At 45.0% G+C, this 23,741-nt stretch overlaps 1 protein-coding gene across 3 annotated transcripts in view; it reads right to left on the bottom strand.

The window, feature by feature from the left end:
* Window positions 1–23,741, bottom strand: part of Raf (Raf oncogene) — a 194,216-nt gene that overhangs the window by 48,483 nt on the left and 121,992 nt on the right. For 2 of the 3 annotated variants that reach the window (XM_045749499.2, XM_045749501.2), the window contains exons 10-12: window positions 12,362–12,529; window positions 10,433–10,541; window positions 9,696–9,914 (exon numbers count right to left, since the gene is read on the bottom strand). In XM_045749499.2, coding sequence (XP_045605455.1) covers window positions 9,696–9,914; window positions 10,433–10,541; window positions 12,362–12,529 — 496 coding nt within the window. The remainder of the gene's footprint in view (window positions 1–9,695; window positions 9,915–10,432; window positions 10,542–12,361; window positions 12,530–23,741) is intronic. The other variant, XM_045749500.2, reaches the window with a different exon arrangement.

The following is a 23,741-nucleotide window of genomic DNA, read 5'->3' as shown; positions in this document are numbered from 1 at the left end:
TAAAATTCTCTACACAGACATATGCATATGAATGTTTAATATAGGTAATTGCCCACCCGCAAGAGTGTGTGAAGTGGAGAGTAGTTAGCCGCGAGCGCACTGGCGAAAACACAGGGGGGAAATCATGCTTGGAAAGTTTATACGTTTCCTGACCCTACTTTTCTATGTATGTATTTCTTTTTTATACCAATGTGTTCGCAATAAAATTTTCTATAAGATGAACTGTATAACATTTGTACAAAGCATGTGTAAGAGAAGCGCCAAATATAGAACCACGTCGCTCAGTATGCGTTCGCGGCAGAAACGAACGCATTGTTTTCGTTCGTTTGATGTTTGTCATGTTTATACTTGTTGAAACATTTTATAATTTGTATGACAGTGATCGCAGTAAAATTCCCTACACAGACATATACATAACACATACAAATATTTCCCACGTGTTGGATATATCAACGGCTAAAGGGAACCCACTGCCACACGCTCGCCACACCCCCAAACATACTTTGTGTATTTTTTTTTTTACTCATAGAAGTTTATGTGATATAATATTCATTCTGGTACCAAAAAATTCGCAAATAAATTCTCTACAAAACAAAAGTATCCCCATCCATTTCGGTTAAAAAATGGAATTTATAGAAATATTTTTTCGATGGACTACAAAAGTAGGCTGTTATGCGGAATCGTAAGAAAAAACGGCGACGAGTTATCTCTAATCTAAAGCGCGAAAGTGTTAAGTGGACCACGCAACAAGTGAACCATATGAACCAAACACCAGCCAGAATGGTCCACACAAGTCAACCATATGAACCAGACTCCAGCCAGAGTGGTCCACACAAATGAAAGACTGAGTTTCCATAATTTTTGTTCACCGATTTATGGCACACGTACCTTTGTAAATTAATTTAAAGGCTGAAGTGTGATTAGCTAGCTACACATGGTAAAATCTCCTTATAGACATTTTCTGTCGTGAAATAAGATGAGTGAGGGTGGACAGATAAAGGAATACTGTACAGTAAACCTCACTTTACAGTGAGGTTTCACTCACTTTCGTCTGTGACGTCATAGTGCAGTGATCCATGACTTTGAAAGTTTTAGATTAATAAATCATTTCTAAAACCAGTGTTTTAATAGCTTTTTATTATCCTAATTATCCAAATTATTCTAAACTAAACTAAATAAAACCAAAAATATACTGTAATATGACAGACATCTGCTATTTGAGAAATTATTTATGTTATTGGAACAACAACTCCAGTGTGAGGGGACGGGTCTAATCCTTATACACACAGCACCATGTGTTTTTCGTTCGATTTCGTCGCCACAGTTCAGTAACTTACGGCTTCGAAATAATAAAATTAATAAATCAGATCTAAAATAAGTTTTTTATATCTCTTATTATCCTAATAATGTTACTAAACTAAATATATAACCTAAAAATATATATTTTGATGTAAATCCAATATTTGAGAGAAATTTATGTTACTGGATCTGGCTTTAACACCAGTCCTACTGGAAGGTGTATAGACCTAGTCTGTGTTCATACAGTAAGTACCCAGTGCCGTTAGCTTTGTCTGCGAGTGACATGTTTGTCCACCGGTGAAAGAATAATCGTGGAATTTACCATTTCTTGACTACAGTTGTATTATTATACAACAATATGTCTCAAGGGCTTGCTAATCGTGCTGTATCTACAAAGCGGAAGAGAAGATTTTTATCCATTGAGCAGAAATTCGACATAATAGAGAAACTTGAACGTGGCTACTCTGTTACTAGGCTCGCAGCAGAATTTAATGTCGGGAAAAGTACGGTGTGTTATATCAAGAGACAGAAAGATGATATTAGGAAGTTCCTTGCTACAAGTGATAGTGATGTATTAAATAAAAGGAAAACAATTAAAAGGTTCATCAAATACATATTGGATGAAGCTGTGTATAAGTGGTTTAACCAGGAGCGCTCTGTGGGGACGCCATTAAGACTGCCGCAGATTTATTTAAAAAAAAAAAAAAAAAAAAAAAAAAAAAAAAAAAAAAAAATGATGAACATTCCAGATTTTCGAGCAAGTGAAGGATGGTTGCAAAGGTTTAAGAATAGGCATAATATTAAGAACAGGAAAGTTTGTGGGGAATCATTATGTGAAGATACGGATTCTGTCGAGCCATTTAAACGTAAATTAAATGATTACATAATAACAAATGATCTAAGGTGTTTTCAGGTATACAATGCCGATGAAACAGGCTTTAATTGGAAATGCTTGCAGAACAACACTTTGGCATCTAGGCTAGATGAAAGTGTTCCTGGCTGTGAGGTAAACAAAGAAAAAGTTTCTGCCATGCTGTGTGCAAATGCAGACAGAAGCCACAGAATAAAGTCCGCCATTGTGGGGAAGTCAAAAAACCCACGTGCTTTGAAAATTTTAATGAACAAGCTACCTGTGGTCAACTACAACTCTAAAACAGCTTGGTTTACTGGAGATATTTTTGTAGACTGGTTCAAAAATCATTTTTGCAAAGAAGTAAGAGATTTTCAGATAAACAACTGTGGAGTGAGACAGAATGATGTCAAAGCATTACTCTTGGTTGACAATGCCCCAGCTTATGTAGGGCTCAACACATTAGCGTCACATGATGGACTGATCAAATGTATGTCCTTGCCTCCAAATACCACCTCTCTGATCCAGCCAATGGATATGGGTATTTTATATGCAATGAAAAGGCTCTACAAAGGAAGCAATGAATAAAGAAATCATGGTGGTGTTTAAGTCAGATGAAGACAAAAGACAAGGAACCGTTTCGCGAGGTCAAGCAACACTGGAACGTTACAAAAAATACTCAATTAAGGAAGCCATTTACAACTGGGCTAATGTTTGGAATGAAGTTAATTAAAGAGCCAACATTAAGGAATTGTTGGAAAAAACTCCTGTTGCTTGATCATGTTGATGAAGTGACTGAGGAAGAAATGGATTTTGAAGGATTTTCAAATGATATTTATCAAGAACTGTGTGACGCTGATGAGGTGGAGTTGACGCTGAATGATCTACCTGACAAAGAGCATGGGAAATATTAGGGTATGAATGTGAATCTCTTAATATGGCACTAATCATGTTTTTAATGAGTTTTGTAGATGGATGCAACATTAATACTTTAACTTTCCCGGCAGGTTATGGATAACATTAGGGTATAAATGTGATGCTTTTCTTGTGATTCCAATCATGTTTATACACATTTTCAATGATGAATGAAAAAGAAACAGGCATAGTAATATATTTTCTGGGGGTAGCCCCTTCGGCTTCCCGGAGCTATCCAGACTGATGTTGCTAATGTCAGACTTTTGCACCAGTCATGTGTATGGAGTTCTGTGGGCCTCCCGGGGACCACGAGCCAGAACCTGGCCCCCCTCAGAGAGACGCGAGGAGCAATGGCCTATAGAAACCCTCGTGTGGTTGGAAACATTCTATGTCTGTCATCGGCTGGGTCAGGCACCAAGAAAGATAGGTGCCCCAAAACAAACACCTATTCTGGTGAAAATTGCTACAAAAAACCGAACTAGTGGATAGAACTCCCCAAACAGAAACGAGCAAACGAGCATGTCACACATTGTTCACGACTTTTTGTTAGACCAAACCTGGAATATGCAGAGGTTGTATGGTGCCCATATCAAGCACATCAACAAACTAGAAAAGGTGCAATGACATGCCACTAAGTGGCTCACAAAACTGAAGGACAATCGCTACTAGGAGAGGTTAGAGGCATTAAATATGCAAAACTAGAAGATAGAAGAAAAAGAGTTGATTTGATCACTACATACAAAATAGTAACAGGAATCAATAAAATTGATAGGGAAGAATTCCTGAGACCTGGAACTTCAAGAACAAGAGGTCATAGATTTAAACCCATGAAACAAAGCTGCTAGATAAATATAAGAAAATTAACTTTGTAAACAGAGTGGTAGACGGTTGGAACGAGTAAGGTGAGAAGGGGGGTGGAGGCCAATTCTGTCAGTAATTTCAAAGTGTTATATGACAAAGAGTACTGAGGAGACGGGACACCACGAGCGTAGCTCTCATCCTGTAACTACATTTAGGTAATTACGTCGCTGTCTGTGCAGCTTACCCCGCCCCGGGAGGGGGAAGGGGGAGCCCCAGACCCCTGCGCTGGCAATCCACACCCAAGTTCTGAGGCTGATGCGCTAGGCAGAGGTCGTGTGTTCTGGCTCCAGCCTTGTTTCAGCTCTGTTCCTTGTGTGGTGGCTGTCTTCCAGGTGGTGCGCGAGCCAGAAATGATTCTTCAGTACTCGGGCTGCATGCGCCTAGGGTTTCCTTCCCTAGGGGCCCAGTAAGTACTACCCTTGGGGCTTGGGGCAACCTTCCACAAGTTCCTTGGGGGTCTGCCTCTGCTTGGACCATTGGCTGCTCGGCTTTTGGGCGCCCTTTGTGTACTGGGGAGTTCTGGCTCCTTTAGTTTGCCTTAGGGTAGGAAGAAGTTTGCACTGGTAAGGGGCACAGGCTACTGGGCAGCTTGTTTTCAATATTCATCGCAGCTGGCTCTGTCCCGCCTGGGTACGCTGTCCTCTTGCGGGGTTTTCTTTTTCTTTTTGTTTGTTTGTCTGGTGGGGGGGGACTAGGGGGGGTGTCTGCCTTGGATATTGCCCCCCTGTGCACTTAAGTGCTCTTACAGTTTGGGTGGTACCCCCCTGCTAGGTCCCCGTAAGTGTACACGTCCTGGGGGTTCAGCTATTAGAAAGTTGTTTGGTAGACTTGGGCACCGGTTAGCAGTACACTGCCTGGGTTTCCCAAAGCGTGAGTTCCGTCTCAGGGCCCTGGAAATCCCCACGGGGGCACGCAAGTCCGATGGATGTGACCCCTGAGTCCCCCCCCTCCCCACATTGTGCGAGTTCGAGGGTTGCTCTGTCCCTTTGTCTCAGGGTGACTCTCATTGTTTTTGCCTTCGTCATGCTGTGTGTTGGGTTGATGACACCTTCGACCCGGAGTCCTGCGAGTTTCGATTCCTGCTGGTGAGTCAGTTTACCCAATCTACTGATGACATTCTTCAGGTATAGGCAGCGAAAGCGTTGCATGTTCGGTTTAGGTTATTGCAATGCACTAAGTTGGTTGCTACACCGGATGCCCCGAGGCTGCCCCACTTTGCTTATGGGGACCCGGACTTGGGAGTGATAGTCGCTTCGCCCTTGGTTTTGTCTGTGCCCTCTTGTCCATCCCCTGCTGTTGTTTGGTCTGCTCCCCCCCCCCCACCTCCTCTGCTTCCAGCTCCGAAACGTCTCAGGGTTTCCGAGTCAGAGCAGGGTTTAGATGTCTTGAGACTCGGGCAGTCTTGGGGGATGTCCCTTCCGGTGTGGCGACAGAGATATTCGAGTCTGCTTTCCCTGCCGAAGCCTCTGGGGTCTGACCAGTGGGCCCGCTTCCATCTGTCTTTTATGGCTGCGCCGGACTTTTCTCTTGAGGCTGGGGCTTTGGGAGATGACTCGGCCCCAGGTCCGGATGTGAAGGATCCCGGGGCTGGGGAGGGGCTGACTTGGGGGCCTTGGGCCCCGTTGAACCCTGCCTGGGTTTTTCTGCATCCTGTGCGGGGCTTACTGTTACAGGGAGTGCAGGGAGTGGGGGGTTTCTTCCCCCCCCCCTCTGCATACGAATTGGATTTGGTGTATGCCCCTCCCCGGGCTTGGTTCCGTGTCCCTTCGGATGCTTCGGTCCCGTCTTTCCGGAGATTTTCGGCTTCCCACATCCAGCCTCATGTGGTGCGAGAGGCCTTTATGGCTTACCTCCTGCACGACCAGGTTAATACCTCTATCATGGATCCGTCTTCGTTCAGATTTGGGTCTTCGTTTCCTACTGGCTCCGGTATGAGGTTTCGGAGTCGTCCTGGCTGGCGGACTGTCCTGTTTTTGGTTTGGAGGCGTTACCTTGAGGTTACCTTGAGGTGCTTCCGGGGCTTAGCGTCCCCGCGGCCCGGTCATCGACCAGGCCTCCTGGTTGCTGGACTGATCAACCAGGCTGTTGGACGCAGCTGCTCACAGCCTGACGTATGAGTCACAGCCTGGTTGATCAGGTATCCTTTGGAGGTGCTTATCCAGTTCTCTCTTGAACACTGTAAGGGGATTGCCAGTTATGCCCCTTATGTGTAGCAAAAGCGTGTTAAACAGTCTCGAGCCTCTGATGTTGATAGTTCTCTCTTGAACACTGTGAGGGGTAGGCCAGTTATGCCCCTTATGTGTAGCGAAAGCGTGTTGAACAGTCTCGGGCCTCTGATGTTGATAGAGTTCTCTCTCAGAGTACCTGTTGCACCTCTGCTTTTCAACGGGGGTATTCTGCACATCCTGCCATGTCTTCTGGTCTCATGTGATGTTATTTCTGTGTGCAGGTTTGGGACCAGCCCCTCTAATATTTTCCACGTGTAAATTATTATGTATCTCTCCCGCCTACGCTCAAGGGAGTACAGATTTAGGCTCTTAAGTTCGTCCCAATAGTTTAGATGTTTTACCGAGTGGATTCTAGCAGTAAAGGATCTCTGCACGCTCTCCAGGTCAGCAATTTCTCCAGCTTTGAAAGGGGCTGTCATTGTGCAGCAGTACTCCAATCTAGAGAGCACAAGCGCTTTGAAAAGTATCATCATCGGTATAGCATCTCTAGTGTGAAAAGTTCTTGATATTCAACCTGTCATTTTTCTTGCAGTTGTGATGGCTACTTTATTGTGTTCTTTAAAGGTAAGGTCTTCCGACATGAGTACACCCAGATCCTTTACATTGCCTTTTCGTTCTATGTTATGATTTGCCTGAGTTTTGTACGTGGTTTCCATTTTAATATACCTGTATATATATATATTTTTTAAGGCGTGGCATACCTTCTGTCATTACTGCACGCTTGAGTGGCGTGAGGCGTTGACGGTGGTCAAGGTTTTCCTGGGGGGTGAATTTGAGTACCTCAATGAGTGCTTGTTTGTCCCGGGCCCTTCCTCGGGATGTTGACGCTGTGCAGCTCCATATGCAGATTCCTTTCCTTTTGGCTGCGCAGGTTGCTGAGAACTTGTACCCTCATGGCCTCTTGGTATTGGCCTTGTGTTTCTTTTTCCCTCCTGGAGCTGACTTTGGACTGGCTTGGGGAGGATGTGAAGGCGTTTGGGGCCGTTTGCTGCCTTGGGGTTGGCAACTTGCTCGTCGTCTCCCTTGGTGAAGCTGTTTGCGTCGATCCTGCAGGATGCGGTGTCATCTGTTTTATGCCTCCCGACTTGTGTTGGCAGGCGGTGCTTGCTTCCTCCCTGGAATTTGCCTGGGTCCCTGGTTCTTAGAATGTCGTCGCTCTTCTGTCCCTTACTGTTTGCTGATTCTGCGGTGGTGCAATATCTGCAGGGAGCTTCAGCTAGCTGTCATCCCATGCCCGAGTTGTTGGTTCTCTTGGAGTCCCCGGAGGGGGGCGGCCTTCTCGGAAGGGTCGTGCCAGGGCTCGGGATTTCGCTCGTCGGGGTAGGCCACTGGTGCCAGTTTCAGAGGCCGGCACTGCCTTCGGAACCACCTTTGCCTTGGTTGATGCGGTGTTCGCTGTGTGAGGCTTCGAATTCTCGTAAGAGGTGCCGGCCCTTTTGCGGTTCGTCCCATTGATGGGGCGATGGAGGGGAGGCTTGCTGTGTTTGCTCATGCCTGGTCTCACAAATTGTGGGCTTTTTGGGTCGTTTCCAACAGCCTGCAGTGGCATTGGGTGGCCCCTTCCCCTTTGGGGGGCTTGGGGCTGATGGGGCAGGCCTCTTCCCCTGCGCTCTATCAAGTCATCTTGGAGTGGGTTCGCTTGGGTGTAGTCAAAACAACAACGTCCCTCAGATAGGGTTACCCGTCTGTTTCCAGTCCTGAAACGGGACTGTGCAGACCTGAGGTTCATTCTGAACTTGTCCCGTCTGAACCCCTGGGTTCATTATCCCTCCTTTCGGATGACTACACTGTCCCAGGTCCGGCTTCTTTTGGAGCCAGGTGCTTGGATGGTGTCCCTGGACCTCTGGGACAAGTACTGGCACATCCCGATTCATCCGGGGTTCAGGGACTCGCTCGGCCACATGGTGGCCGGCCCAGCCTTGGTTTCAGACGCTACTTGCACGGTATTTGAACCCGGAGGTTTACCAGCAGCTCTGCCTCTTTCAGCAGATCGGACCGGTGCGTCACGTGGCTGGTTTGATCTTCTCCTTGAGTCTTCGCGTATAGTATTTTTGACTCGGATTTATCATCTCTATGGAGATCCTGTGGCTTCACTGCTGTTGTGCCACCTGTGGGCATCTTCTCGGCGGCAGTATGAGGTCTCTTGGCAGTCTTGCCAGTTCTTTCTTTCGTTTCGTAGGTGTACTTCGCTGTCTGTTAACACTATCGCTCACCGGGCAGGCGCGCGGTCAACTTAGGGGTCTTGCACCGAGCGTGCGGGCAAGCATGCGGGTAAGTGCGCGGTGACACCCAAATGTGTATACTCGTTTCAGCTTTCTCACCTTAATTCTCGTGCTACGTCGCTCGTTTTGGTATCATTGTGTTCGCAATTAAATTCCCTACAGGTGTGTATAAATATAATGTCCAAAAGCCTGGTGTGACTCCCAACAGCAAAGCCTAAAGTCGGCAAAAGTTACCCGTGAGCGCACAAAATCAGTAAAATGTGCATACTCGTTCCATTTTTCTCACCTTAATTCTCATGCTACATCGCTCGTTTTGGTATCATTGTGTTCGCAATTAAATTTTCTACAGATGTGTATGAATATAATGTACAAAAGTTTGGGTTGCCTCCCCGCAGAAAAGCCTAAAGTTACCCGTGAACGAGCACCAATTTGTACACTGCAACCTAATGTGTATACTCGTTCAGTTTGATAACATCAATTTTCGTGTTACGTCTTTCATTTTGGTATCAAATTGTTCGCAATAAAAAGGCGCGTATTTTAAAACTAGTCCCATAATAATAGAGCAATAACTGGAATTTTAACAAATATTTTAATTCTGGATGCTCATCATCATAAAATTATTTATATCTTTCCAGTGTTCAGACATAAATTTTTGTGTTACATCTTTCATTTTGGTATCAAATTGTTCGTGACGTAAAGGCGCGCATTTTAAAACTAGTCCCAAGATAATAGCACAATAAATAGAATTGTAACAAATATTTTAATATTTTGACCAAAAGCCTATTTATAATCTTTCAAGTGTTCGGACATCAAGTTTCATGTTATATCTTTCATTTTGGTATCAAATTGTGCACAATCTAAAGGCGCTTATTTTGATACTATCCTGAGGTCGATTGGATAAAAATGAATTTTATACAAATATTTTTTGTAGTTTAAATATTTAATAATATAATAAATTAAGTTTAAATAATATAATAATACCAAATATTTTCCAAAGATCTTACACTTAGCTATGTTGTACATTGTGCCAGAATGTTTTATAGATTCCTAAACTCAAAATACTACAATATTGTAAAGTTGGTATAAATGTAAGAAATATAAGGAAATATTGTACCTGTATTGAGTGCAAGGTTGCACTTCAAGAATGCACTTGAAGTAGATGCCATGGGTACCTTAATTTCTAACTTAAAGAACAAGTACGGTATGGAAGTTTATTAGAACACTGGAAAGATTATCAGCAGCAGGTTGATAAGTACTACTACACGCTAATGGCCATAATACTATGATGATTTCACGTTTGAATAATAAACATCTGCTTACTTGGTCTTTATTATTAATATTTGAGTATGGTAGGCAGCCAGAGAACAGCTCATACAGAACTATCCCAAATGCATACACATCACTTTGAGAGGTATAGGGGTTTTCATCTTGCATTCTTATCACCTCGGGTGCCATCCATAGGATTGATCCAGAGGGCTGCTGGATTTGTCGTCCCCCTTGGCACTCCTGGGTCCATCGGCCACCCTGTAAAAGAATATACTGTATTACACATACAGTATATATAAAATAATCCTGTTACAAATTTCTTAAAAACAACAAAATTGCAAAAAACAACAACAAAATTAAACAAAAACAAAACAAAATTAAAATAATTGTGAGGGAGCCACATAAAGTGCCAAAAATTACAGTGAGAAATGTGTGCATCCTAACTACAGTGCAGATAACAGTGTTATAAATCAGGTGAATAACATTGTGAAATTTGGTTATCAGATACTAAAAAACACTAAAATTTTAAGGAAGGATAATAAAACTTTACAAACTGAAATGCAAGCTGATGGAAATCAGACAATAAGATGAGGAAGGATAAAATTACAATGAAAACACTGATGTTGGTGCATATTTAAATACTGGAACACACCTGTGATGGGATGGATCCACACTTGCCTTAACTCTCAAGATTGCAAACTATGTAAGTAAGGTAATTATTACAACAAATTTTTAAAACAAAACAAATTGAAAACAAAAACAGAATATATATGGGATAAATAAAACGTTACCTTGACTGTCGCAAGACCGAAGTCCCCAATCTTGACCGTGTAATCATCATGTAGGAAAATATTATTTGATTTCAAATCTCTATGGATTATATTCTTTGCGTGGAGGTAGCTGAAAATACCATACACATATGAATGAATATTGTTAAACAGACATTTATAAATATTTCTCTATTTTTACATGGAAATTCAAAGCAGCATGAAGAAACATAAACATTTAAAACTACAGTACAGTGACACCTCGGCTTACGAATGCCCTTATTTATGAACTTTTCGGGTTACGAGCCCGATTTTTTCGGAAAAATCGAATCGGGTTATGAATTCTGCCTCGGAAAATGAATTTGTCGATACGCGTATGGCCGACCTAGCGTGTGGGGGCACGGCGATCGCGCCCCAGTTTTCCAGTGCCTCCCGCCTAGTGACAATCGTGCCCGAATTCTTTGTAAAGAATTACAGTTCTTTTCGGATTTTTGGCTATTTGAACATAAACTCTGATATTATATATCTCGCCATGGGTCCCAAGAAAACCAGTGGTAAGGTTCAAGCCAAGAAAACACATGTGAGAATGACCATAGAGGAAACCACAAGAGATCACTTGTAAACATGAAGATGGTACATGTGTTGTTGAACTAGCTAGGCAGTACAACAAATCCATGTCAACGATATGCACTGTACTTGCTTAGAAAAAGGACATTATGAGAGCTAAAGTGACAAAAAAGCGTATAAAAAATCACGAAACTAAGAACACAAACACTTGGGGATGTTGAAAAGTTGTTATTAATTTGGATACATAACAAGGAGTTAGCAGGTGATAGCATTTCAGAGGCCATCATTTGTGAGAAAGCAAGGCAATTGCATGAAGACCTTTTAAAGAAAACCCCTGGAATGAGTGCTGCAGATACGAAAGAGTTTAAGGCAAGCAGGGGATGGTTTGAGAAATCTAGAAAAAAGAAGTGGTATTTATAGTGTTGTGAGGCTATGGAAAGGTTTTTAGTGAGAAAATCAAGCAGTGAGCCACAACCAGGTCCTAGTGGTATGCCTGCAAAATTTAGGAGAGAGAGTACCCCCAGAAAAGTGATCACTGCCTGATGTTATAATGGAAGAGGACTCCCTTTCCAAACACTAACACCTCTCCTCCTCCCCCTCCTCACCGTCTTCCATACGCAAGAAGAGTCATCAGTAAGGGTAAGTAATAACTTGTACATACTTTAGTACTGAAGATTTGGGTGAATTAGGTATAAAATTTACTTTGAAATTCATTTTTTTGGGGAGTCTGGAACGGATTAATTCAATTTCCATTATTTCTTATGGGGAAATTCGCTTCAGTTTACAAATTTTCGGCTTACGAACCGTCTCTGGGAATGGATTAAATTCGTAAGCTGAGGTACCACTGTAGTACCAAACCGGTTCAACAGTTTGTATACATGGCCCACATTCTAACACTGCTTGATGATGAGACAGAAGGTTTAAAAGCAAGAAAATTATTCAATTCAATCTTTATTTGTGAAAAGATTAACTGATACTTCAATTTAAATTCACATTTAATGTAATCCCCACTCCTACTCAGAAGCAATAATAGCATTATCTAAGTCACTCACTCTCCTCGATCAAAATGAAACTCACAATAATGAGAAACAAATAAGATTTTAAGAGTAATATGGGACTCGAACAATAGGTCAAGATGTGCAAGGACCAAATGCTACACTACTCCTTATAGAACAGTGAGCCTTGTTCATCTTACAACTCATTTAAGCCCTGCATTACTTTTACCAATTGAGCTCTATCACTGCTGCATAGCTAGCATGCTTATATATGAACAATACCTATATTCAATTTCCATTAATTTATAATCCTCAAGTTGTCCTGATGATTAAAAATCAATTATAATAAAAGCCCAATGAAATGATACAACAAGGGCTAGCAAATACTCACTCCATGCCTTGTGACGTTTGTCGGGCAATATCTATAATTCTCATAAGCTCAAATTTAGTTTCTTGAACATGTAAGTGTTTATAGAGACTGGAACCTTCACACCATTGAGTAACAATTGCCAACTGTTGAGTCTTGACACACCCCATAAACAGTAGAATATTTACATGTCTGAAAGAAGAAAAAATATATATTGTAAAAATTATCTGTTAACATTTGCAGAGAAACAAGAGATGTAGAGATACAGAGAGAAACAAGTGCGTGGAGATTTGCATTAATAAGCAGTCTTGCATATACAGTGGAACCTTGGTTCTTGTATGCCCCTGTTCTCGTAGTAAATTTCTACGAGAAATTCGATTCGGTAGTCATAGTTTGCCTCGGTGGTCGTAGTTTGTTAATATACGTACGGGTCCGCCGAGCGCATAGTTCTGTTCTGATGGGTGAAGGGCGAAACCAGGCGTGCACTGTTAACCAGTGTCTCCCGCCAAGTGACGATCGCACTTGAATATTTTATTTGGGAGGACAACAGGAAGGATGGTGGACGGGGGCTGGATGGATGGATGGATGGAGGTGGGGGACTGAATGGATGGATGGTGGAGGGGGACTGGATGGATGGAAGGTGGACGGGGACTGGATGGATGGATGGTGGAGGGGGACTGGATGGATGGATGGTGGAGGGGGACTGGATGGATGGATGGTGGAGGGGGACTGGATGGATGGATGGTGGAGGGGGGACTGGATGGATGGATGGTGGAGGGGGGACTGGATGGATGGATGGTGGAGGGGGACTGGATGGATGGATGGTGGAGGGGGACTGGATGGATGGATGGTGGAGGGGGACTGGATGGATGGATGGTGGAGGGGGACTGGATGGATGGATGGTGGAGGGGGACTGGATGGATGGATGGTGGAGGGGGACTGGATGGATGGATGGTGGAGGGGGACTGGATAGATGGATGGTGGAGGGGGACTGAATGGATGGATGGATGGATCTATCTTGAGGTTATCTTGAGTTCATTTCGGGGCTTTAGTGTCCCCGCGGCCCGGTCCTCAACCAGGCCTCCACCCCCAGGAAGCAGCCAATGACAGCTGACTAACCCTTCATCCTCCCATCCCAACCCCTCCCCACCACCTCCATCCCCCCATCCCAACCCCTCCTCACCACCTCCATCCCACCATCCCGCACCCTCCCCACCACCTCCATCCCACCATCCCGCACTCTCCCCACCACCTTCATCCCCCCATCCCAACCCCTCCCCACCACCTCCATCCCACCATCCCGCACTCTCCCCACCACCTCCATCCCCCCATCCCGCACCCTCCCCACCACCTCCATCCCACCATCCCGCACTTTCCCCACCACCTCCATCCCACCATCCCACATGCTCCCCACCACCTCCATCCCCCCATCCCACACCAGACTCCCCCCCCCCCCAGCTGAGCCCCTCCTAACCATATGGACGATATTAATACGGTGTTTTTTTTTGCTACTAGCTGTTGGATCAGGAGGTAGACTCCCCGAGCGCCTGTCATTAAACTCTTATTTTTTACTAACTAACTGGTTGCGACTGTGAATGCCTGATTGACTGTGAATGACTGATTGACTGTGCCAGTGACGGGTCTTGACGGTGAATGCTTGACTGCCTTTGGTTATGACTGCCTGTGTCTGGTCTTGACTGTGAATGCTTAACTGACATGTTGTGACTAAGTAACTGGTTCTGACTGGCTGCCACATAACAGAGGCAGTAAAATGTGTGAGAGGAAAATGTGGAACCTGTGATGCAGATATGAAAGTTTTTAAGGTGAGAAGGAGACTGTCTCAACCCCCTCCCTCCCTCCTCACCCTCCCCATACACCAACACTGCTCCTCCCCTCCCACCCTCCTCACAGTCTCCCATACACCAACACCGCCCCTCCCTCCCACCCTCCTCACCGTCTCCCATACACCAACAAGAGTCATCAGTAAAGGTAAAGTGCAGTTAAATGTTCACTTTGTAACGGTTCAATTGTTACGTAAAGTATGGTGACAAATAAACACAGACACTAAGATACTATATATATATATTTGGTCGAATATACAGAAGTACACAGGTGATACTTTGGTGTGAGTTGAGCGCACTGACAGTTGGTACGGTACCTACCTACCTTGAGGCTACCTTGAGGTGCTTCCGGGGCTTAGTGTCCCCGCGGCCCGGTCGTCGACCAGGCCTCCTGGTTGCTGGACTGATCAACCAGGCTGTTAGACGCGGCTGCTCGCAGCCTGACGTATGAGTCACAGCCTGGTTGATCAGGTATCCTTTGGAGGTGCTTATCCAGTTCTCTCTTGAACACTGTGAGGGGTTTGCCAGTTATGACCCTTATGTGTAGTGGAAGCGTGTTGAACAGTCTCGGGCCTCTGATGTTGATAGAGTTCTCTCTCAGAGTACCAGTTGCACCTCTGCTTTTCAACGGGGGTATTCTGCACATCCTGCCATGTCTTCTGGTCTCATGTGATGTTATTTCTGTGTGCAGGTTTGGGACCAGCCCCTCAATTATTTTCCACGTGTAAATTATTATGTATCTCTCCCGCGTGCGCTCAAGGGAGTACAGATTTAGGCTCTTTAATCGGTCCCACTAATTTAGATGTTTTACTGAGTGGATTCTAGCAGTAAAGGATCTCTGCACGCTCTCTAGGTCAGCAATTTCTCCAGCTTTGAAAGGGGCTGTCATTGTGCAGCAGTACTCCACTCTAGAGAGCACAAGCGTTTTGAAAAGTATCATCATCGGTATAGCATCTCTAGTGTGAAAAGTTCTTGTTATCCAACCTGTCATTTTTCTTGCAGTTGCGACGGCTACTTTATTGTGTTCTTTAAAGGTAAGGTCTTCCGACATGAGTACACCCAGGTCCTTTACATTGCCTTTTCGTTCTATGTTATGATTTGCCTGCGTTTTGTACGTGGTTTCTGTTTTTATATTTTCAATTTTTCCGTAGCGCATGAGCTGAAACTTATCCTCGTTGAATACCATATTATTTTCTGTAGCCCATAGAAAGACCTGATCTACATCTGATTGGAGGTTTGCCGTGTCCTCTATGTTGCCAACTCTCATGAAAATCCTAGTGTCATCTGCAAAGGATGATACAGTGCTATAGGTTGTGTTCTGGTCTATGTCCGATATGAGGATGAGAAAAAGTACTGGAGCAAGCACAGTACCCTGGGGGACTGAGCTCTTCACGGTTGATGGGCTGGATTTTATTTTGTTGACTATTACACATTGGGTTCTGTCAGTCAGGAAATTGTAGATCCATCTGCCTATTTTCCCGGTAATTCCTTTTGAACGCATTTTATGTGCAATAACACCATGGTCACATTTATCAAAAGCTTTTGCGAAATCTGTGTAAATTACATCAGCGTTTTGTTTGTCTTCCATAGCATCTAATGCCATATCATAGTGGTCCAGCAACTGCGACAGGCAAGAGCGCCCTGTTCTGAAACCATGTTGTCCGGGGTTATGGAGATGCTGTGATTCCATGTATTTTGTGATCTTACTTCTTAGCACTCTCTCAAAAATTTTTATGATGTGCGATGTTAGTGCTATCGGTCTGTAATTTTTTGCCTCTGCCTTATTTCCTCCTTTATGGAGTGGTGCTATCTCTGCTGTTTTTAGTATGTCAGGGATAACGCCAGTATCTAGGCTTTGTCTCCACAGAATGTCAAGGGCCTGCGATAGTGGTTTTTTACAGTTCTTGATGAATATGGAGTTCCAAGAATCCGGGCCTGGTGCAGAGTGCATAGGCATACTGTTTATGGCTTCTTCAAAATCTAGTGGGGATAGGGCGACGTCTGATATGTGATTTGATGTTGGTATCATATCCATGAAAAATTCATTTGGGTTATCAATCTTTAGTGCATTTAATGGCTCACTGAAAACAGAGTCGTACTGCTTCCTCAGTAACTCGCTCATTTCTTTGTTGTCATCTGTGAAAGTTCCATCTCCCTTTCGCAGGGGCCCGATACTAGATGTGGTTTTTTATCTTGATTTTGCATAGGAGAAAAAATATTTCGGATTTCTCTCTATTTCACTGATGGCCTTTTGCTCTCTTTGCCTCTCCTGGGTTTTGTATGATTCTTGTAGCTTGAGTTCAATTGTTTCTATTTCTCTACCTAACCTTCTTCGCCGTTCTTGAGATAGGGTGCGACTCTCAAGTTGTTCCGCGATTCGTTTTCTTCGCCTATATAGGGAACGACGTTCCCGTTCCAATCTGCACCTCTTTCTCTTTTTTCTTAGGGATATGCGGTTTGAACATATTTCTAGTGCTACTGAGCTTATTTTTTCCAGGCACTGGTTCAGGTTTGCATTTCCTAGCTGTTCTTCCCAGTTTATTTCTGTGAAGTCCTGGTTTATTTGCTCCCAGTTTATCCGTTTATTATTGAAGTTGAATTTGCTGAAATCTCCTCCACCGGGAATCTGGACTGGTTTTGAAGGTCCATTTCCCATGGTTGTCAGAACTTCAATTAAGTTGTGATCTGAGTAACAGGTATTTGTAATCATTATGTTCCCGATCAACTCATCATTATTAGTGAAAATGAGGTCCAGCGTGTTCTCCTTCCTAGTTGGTTCTACTATTTGCTGGTTTAAGGCAAACCTATCGCACATCCGTAGCAGGTCATTTGCATGTGCCTGCTCATTTAGGCTACTTCCTGGTATTCTTTCTGATATTACTGTATTAGCCAGGTGCTTCCATTTCAGGTGCCCTAGGTTGAAGTCCCCAAGCAGGATGATGTTCGGAGCTGGATTTGTGAGGTTTTCCAAGCAGTGCTCTATTTTCATTAGTTGGTCTTTAAACTGCTGAGGGTTTGCCTCCGGTGACTTATATACAAGGACAACAACTACATTTAGGATCTCTATTTTGACTATCAGCACTTCCACCATATCATTTGAGGTGTTTAGCAGCTCAGTACAGATGAGTGTGTCTTTGATGTAGAGGCTGACCCCACCCTGAAGCCGGTGTTTCCTATCACATCTGAAGAGATTGTATTCTGAGATCCATATTTCACCATCAAGGTAGTCCTTTGTGTGAGTTTCCGTTAGGGCTGCAAACACTGCATTTGCCTCATGAAGGAGACCATCTATAAAATGAACTTTGTTGGATTTGCGTGCTTTTATACCCTGGATGTTGGCAAATATAAATGATGTTATCGTGTTAGTGGAAGTGCTGGATGCTTTAATTGGTGTTAATATCTGAGGCTCTGGTAAGGAGGCCACTGTGTTTGCGTCCTCTCTAGCATTTGACCGAGTTGGTGGTAGAGTCTGGTCATTTTTAGCCATTCTTCTCCTCCTCCTCTTGCTAAAAAATTATCCCGGTTGATGGAGTAGTGGCTGTTTTCATAGTGGTAGTCTGTCGGTTTTATTCGCCTGGTACCTCTTATATGAAAAGCTGGGCATTCAGCATTGAAGCACTCTTTCCTGTCCAAAGAGTTCTTGCAAATTTCTGGGTGAAAGAATTCACAGCTTTTGGTACATTTACCTGTATTGAGGAGGTTTCTGCACTTTCTAGGGTGATCGTGTGTACATGTTCCATTTATTCTTCCCGATTCCCCATGCTTACAGGTAGCCCATCTGTAATACCAACAGATTTTGGGGCCTTGTTTTGTTTGTTTCCCTCTGCCAGGGACCGCACTCTGCTGCGGCGCCCCCGACACTGTGCCCTGCTCCGGTGCCTGTGACACTGTGCCCTGCTCCGGTGCCTGTGACACCGCGCTCTGCTCCGGTGCCTGTGACACCGCGCACTGCTCAGGGGTCCCCGACTCCGTGCCCTGCTCAGGCATCCCCGACTCCGCGCCCTGCTCAGGCATCCCCGACTCCGTGCCCTGCTCAGGCATCCCCGACTCCGCGCCCTGCTCAGGCATCCCCGACTCCGTGCCCTGCTCAGGCATCCCCGACTCCGCGCCCTGCTCAGGCATCCCCGACTCCGTGCCCTGCTCAGGCATCCCCGACTCCGCGCCCTGCTCAGGCGCCGCTGCCACAGAGCTCTGTGCTACAGCTGGTTGTACCTTGGTGTCATGTACAGTTTGTTTGAAGACATTAGAAATTGCTATGCAGGCATTAATTAGTAATTCTCTGTTTTCGGCGGGAGTTTTATCCAGGATTTCCATCAATTTCAAAAAAGTTACATCATCCTTTTTGCAGAGCCAGTACACAGAGTGGTCACTGGGACCATTTCTCCTTGAATTGTTAGTCATGTTGGCACATTTTTTGTGTATGGCTGCTGAACAGAGTTGGCATTGAAAGCTCTGTTGGTAATCTACCTTCATGTTGCATTCTATGCACGTTTTTATCAAAGCCATTTTTTGAACACTTCTGTTCAGTGGTGATGGTCTTACAAGGTGGGGTGTTGACCGGTGGGGGAGTTGACCGCGGGTGCTGGCCGTGGGAGCTGGCCGTGGGTGTTGACCGTGGGTGTTTACCAACTTGAGATAGGCCTGGAAGAGGCTGTATGGACGGCCAGTGTTGCTACCACGTGTCGCACTCTTAATTTGTTTTGTTCACTTGTTAGATTACATTACTTGCATTTTCCCACTAGTTATCATACAGTAGAGGCGTCTAGTTTCTGTGTCTGGGCACTCGTTACCTGAGTACGTTACACTATTTGAAAGAATACACACACAAGACGGTATCTCGCAAGTGTCTGTTCTAGACCACATTTGAAAGTAGACTCTGGTTAATGTTTGCTATTCTGCTGCTTATATGCTCGGGCAACACCTCACCGTGTTGCCCGGGCAACGCCTCACCTCATTCATCTCCAAAGGTTGACAGGAATATTAACAATGCATTTGGAGCGAGTATATTATTGGGATAATCTACTCGCTACAACTTATTTTATTTATGATTTATATTTATACCTGAGTGTTTATTGTATGAAAAATATGAGTAGTATTCTGTATAAAATGTATTTTTATGTTAATATTTTTGGGGGTGTGGAACAGATTAATTCAATTTTAATTATTTCTTATGGGAAAATTCGTTTTGGTCGAGGAAATTTTTGGTTGAGGATGCGTCTCTGGGAATGGATTACGATCATAAATAAAGGTACCACTGTATACCAAAATGTGTACCCCATTCATCAGTGTATATACACTGAATTTACTGTAGTCCTAGATTATGTTCAAGGAGACTTGCCAGTTGATGATTAAGCTACTGTCATGACCATAATAACCGTTGTCCAGTTGATAGGCCTTAAGCTCTACACTAAACAAAACAAGAAACGAAAACTGAAGTACCACTGTATAGGAAACCAAGATGATTGTCATGCCTTCAAAATTGACCTAGATAAAATAAGTGCTTGGAACACTATGAGGCAAATGGAATTCAATGGGTCTAAATACCATGTTATGAAATGGAGAATAGGAGAAAGTAAATAACAGACAACTAAAAAGAGCCCCGGAGGCTCCACGAAGCTATCCAAACTGATTATGTACTTTATTAGTTTGGGGTCATCAGTCACTTGGAGCTCTTAGCCTACCAGGGACCACGAGCCAGAACCTGGCCCCCTCGGAGAGGTGCAGAGAGCAATGGTGTAGGAGAGCCCTACATGTAAAGTCTTGTCATATTCCACCATCGACTGGGGCAGTAGCCCAAACAGATAGACGCTCCAAAAGAAACAAGCTGGTAAAATGCAATCTACCACCTGAAAAAGCGAAGAACTCCCTGTAAAGAGAGAGAAATGAAGAAACTTGCAACTAATACTCCCACTTGTTAGCGGAGTCCCCCTTCCCCCTGTGCAAAGAGGGGAAGGTGAGGGGGGGGGGGGGGTCCCCCCTGGCTCAGGCACTGTCCACCCCTCAGTTTGAATCCTGACGAAAAAAACTGCCAACCAGAGGGAGGGAGGGTGTCAGGGAGCCTTCGGGGCTACCCCCCAGAAAAGGGTGTTTCGGTACATTTAATGCTGGCTCTCTGGGGGTAGCCCCTTCTCGTCCCTGAAGCTATCTACCAACAGAGAAGGAATAATAGGGACTTACCTGGGATGCAGCAAACTGCGCATCTCAAGGCAAAGAAGGCACCGACGGCAGCAACTGGCGAACCAAAGAACAGGCGACATAGAACCCTGAAGGCTCGGAAGGTTCACGAGGTACCTGGCGGCCAGGACCCTGTTCGGCCATCATAACCCAAGTGCCTGAATGACGACTCAAACATACTGTATTACCAAAAACCACAGCAAACGCCGCATACCTACTCACCTCATAGGCATGAGGGTAGACCGCAGGCTGGCTAGATTTTATGACACTGCAGACAACCTGGGACATGAGCCCTGGAACAGGGAACCAGGGAAACTGAATCCACAACAAAGAGCATCACCGACACAAAACCAGTGGCCCGCAGGTAACAGCCTAAAGCCACATCAGACATAACACATGATGCACCCCCCGCCTAACCAACCAAGCCTCCACCAGAAGAGGATCCCTTTGGAAGCCCGCTGTCTCATTATTCGCCAGAAAGATGGAGAAGGCTGCAAACGGACAAAATGACCCCCTGGACCAAAAGGACAATACCCTCGGCACCGGAGGACAACATGAAGCTCCTTAACCCGAGCCCCAGAAGCCAAAGCCAACAAAAAACAACGCCTTATGGAAACAGTCACCAACCGAAGGGACCACAACAAATTGAGGAGAAGAAAGAACCCGCTCCAAGGACCAACAAGGTTCAGGCAGCGCATGAGCAGGTCGGAGGTGAAAAAACCAGCGTTGAATGTAATGAAACGCCATTTCCTGGTGATTCCCAGAGGCTCCCGGAGCTATCCAAGCTGATATGGATATCCGTAACTTTGGCATCAGTCGATGAGGGTGAAGTTCTAGGCCTACCGGGGACCACGAGCCAGAACCTGGCCCCCCTCAGATAGGCACAATGAGCAATGGCCTATAGAAATGCACATGTGATTTTGGAGCATTCTATATCTGTCATCGACCAGGACAGGCACCCAGAAAGGTAAGTGCCCCAAAACAAACCCTCTATCCTGGTTAAAAACAACGAAAATAAGACAAAAACGTGGACAGAACTCCCCAATTGAAAACAAGCAAACAAGCATGACGTCACACGAGACGCGCCACATGTCTGTGCAGCTCCCCCCTCCCTGAGAGGGGGAAAGGGGAGTCCCAGACCCCGCGCCAGCGATCCACCCTGCAGTTCTGAGGCTGGATATCAAAATACGCGAAAACCGCCGACCAGAGGGAGGGAGGATTGCCGGGGAGCTTCCGGGACTCACCCAGAAAATGGTGTTTATATTACATTCAACACTGGCTTTCTGGGGGGAGCCCCTGTAACTCCCCGGAGCTACTTCACCAAAGATGAAAAAGAAAGGGAACTTACCCAGGAGGCAGTCGATGCTCCATATCTCAATGTGAAGTTGAGACAGGCTGCAGCCGCCGACCCAAAGCGACACAGGTCTGACTTGGCTCAGGAATGTTAATAAGACAGTGTGCAGCCAGGACCCTGTTCAACTGCCATAAACCCTGTGCCCGAATGTCAGTCAGGACATGTTACCAAAACGACAGCAAGAGCAGCAAACTTACAGACGTCATGGGCACGGGGATAGACCACAGGCTGGCTTGACATAATAACCCTGCGGACGACCTGAAAGACGCATACCCGCCAACAGGAAAAAAAAAGGGAAACCGGATCAACCCAAAGTGCGTCCCAGGACACAGAAGCCATGGCACGCAAATAACGGTGGAGGGCCGCAACCGGACACAACACATGATGCACCACCGGCCTGATCAACTAAGCATCAACAACCCAAGGACCCTTGCGGATAGCAGCAGTCTCGTTCTTCGCCAGAAAAGGAGACTGCAGACAAACCAACCTATCAACACAACCAAAAGAGCAGAAACACCTGCGCCAGAGAAGAGCATGAAGCTTTGCAACCTGACCCCCAGAGGCCAATGACAACAGGAAAAAAAAAAGAGCCTTATAAAAACAATCTTGAACCGAAGGGGCCACAACATTCCGAGAAGACAAATAGGAGAGCACTTTGTCCAAGGACCAGGACGGCTCCAGGGGTGCATGAGCAGGCTGGAGGTGAAAAAACGTACGAGATAGCTTGTGAAACAGTTACATCTATACCAAAAGCAAGCTGCAGTGGTTCTGCCAGCACCACAGGATACAAGGCGACAGTATTTGGCATAAGATGATGGTCCTGAAACACAAGAGAGAAAGGACAACACCACCCGAACCGAAAGAGAAGAACAACAAAAAAAAGAGTAGAAAGAAAACGGAAGGACCTCCAGGAAACTTCATACTGCTGCCGAGATGAAGCTCGCAGGTACTCACCTCACCTAATTGTGCTTATGGGGGTTGAGCTCTGGCGCTTTGGTCCCTCCTCAGACTGTCAATTCCTGAGCCTACTGGGCTGTCATATCTACATTTGAAACTGTGTATGGAGTCAGCCTCCACCACATCACTTCTTAGTGTATTCCATTTACTAACTACTCTGACACTGAAAAAGTTCTTTCTAATGTCTCTGTGGCTCATTTGGGTACTCGGTTCCACCTGTGTCCCCTTGGTCATGTGCCACCCGTGTTAAATAATCCATCCTTGTCCACCCTGTCAATTCTCCTGAGAATTTTGTATGTGGTGGGACACCATCAAGGAAGTCACCTGATCACCTGATAAACTCGAGTCAAAAATACCAAACGCGAAGACTCAAGGAGAAGAGCGAACAAGTCTCGTAAAAGACTGGGCCAATCTGCTGAAAGAGGCGAAGGTGGCAAAGAAACTTCCAGGTTCAGACACCCGAACCCGGGTGTCCAAATTATTTTGTAAAGGAAAATGAGGTCACGTCGGATGATACATAGATTTACATATCTCTACTGTGTGCTGTGAATGTCTGCCTCCTGATGTGAACATCATAATTAGCATTGTGTTCACTAATATCTGAACTTTGTACATTATTTTTATTACTCTCTGGATCATCTACAAAACTATTGAAGCCAAATAATTGCAGTTACTTATTTTATTCACCATTATTAAAATGGTGCTGTGATCCTGGTTTGTGCAGCTGGGGTGTGAGCTGGAGCTGCATGCACCAGCCTTGTTTGCTCTAGCATTACTGAGGCTATCACTACCATGAGGGATGCAGATGATTTTTTTTCAAGATGCTGTCTATTTACTGGAGTCTTGAACAGAATGTGAGCCCAGTGTACCTGCAGGAGTTTTGAATCTTACTATATACAGTACTACTGTTCATTATGTGTAAGGTGGTGCCTCACCTCAACCCACACTATGTCAGGTAGCACAGGGCAGTGGCTAGTCTAGCCAGCGTGTCTTGGCGGTCTTGGCGGCCAGGTATCTTGTGAATGTTCCTGGTCCTAGCCAGCGTGTCTTGGCGGTCTTGGCGGCCAGGTATCTTGTG

Source organism: Procambarus clarkii, chromosome 27 (assembly GCF_040958095.1).
Source record: "Procambarus clarkii isolate CNS0578487 chromosome 27, FALCON_Pclarkii_2.0, whole genome shotgun sequence".
Classification (NCBI taxonomy): domain Eukaryota; kingdom Metazoa; phylum Arthropoda; class Malacostraca; order Decapoda; family Cambaridae; genus Procambarus; species Procambarus clarkii.
The sequence above is the reverse complement of the archived record's forward strand: the minus strand, read 5'-3'. Positions and strand labels throughout refer to the sequence as shown.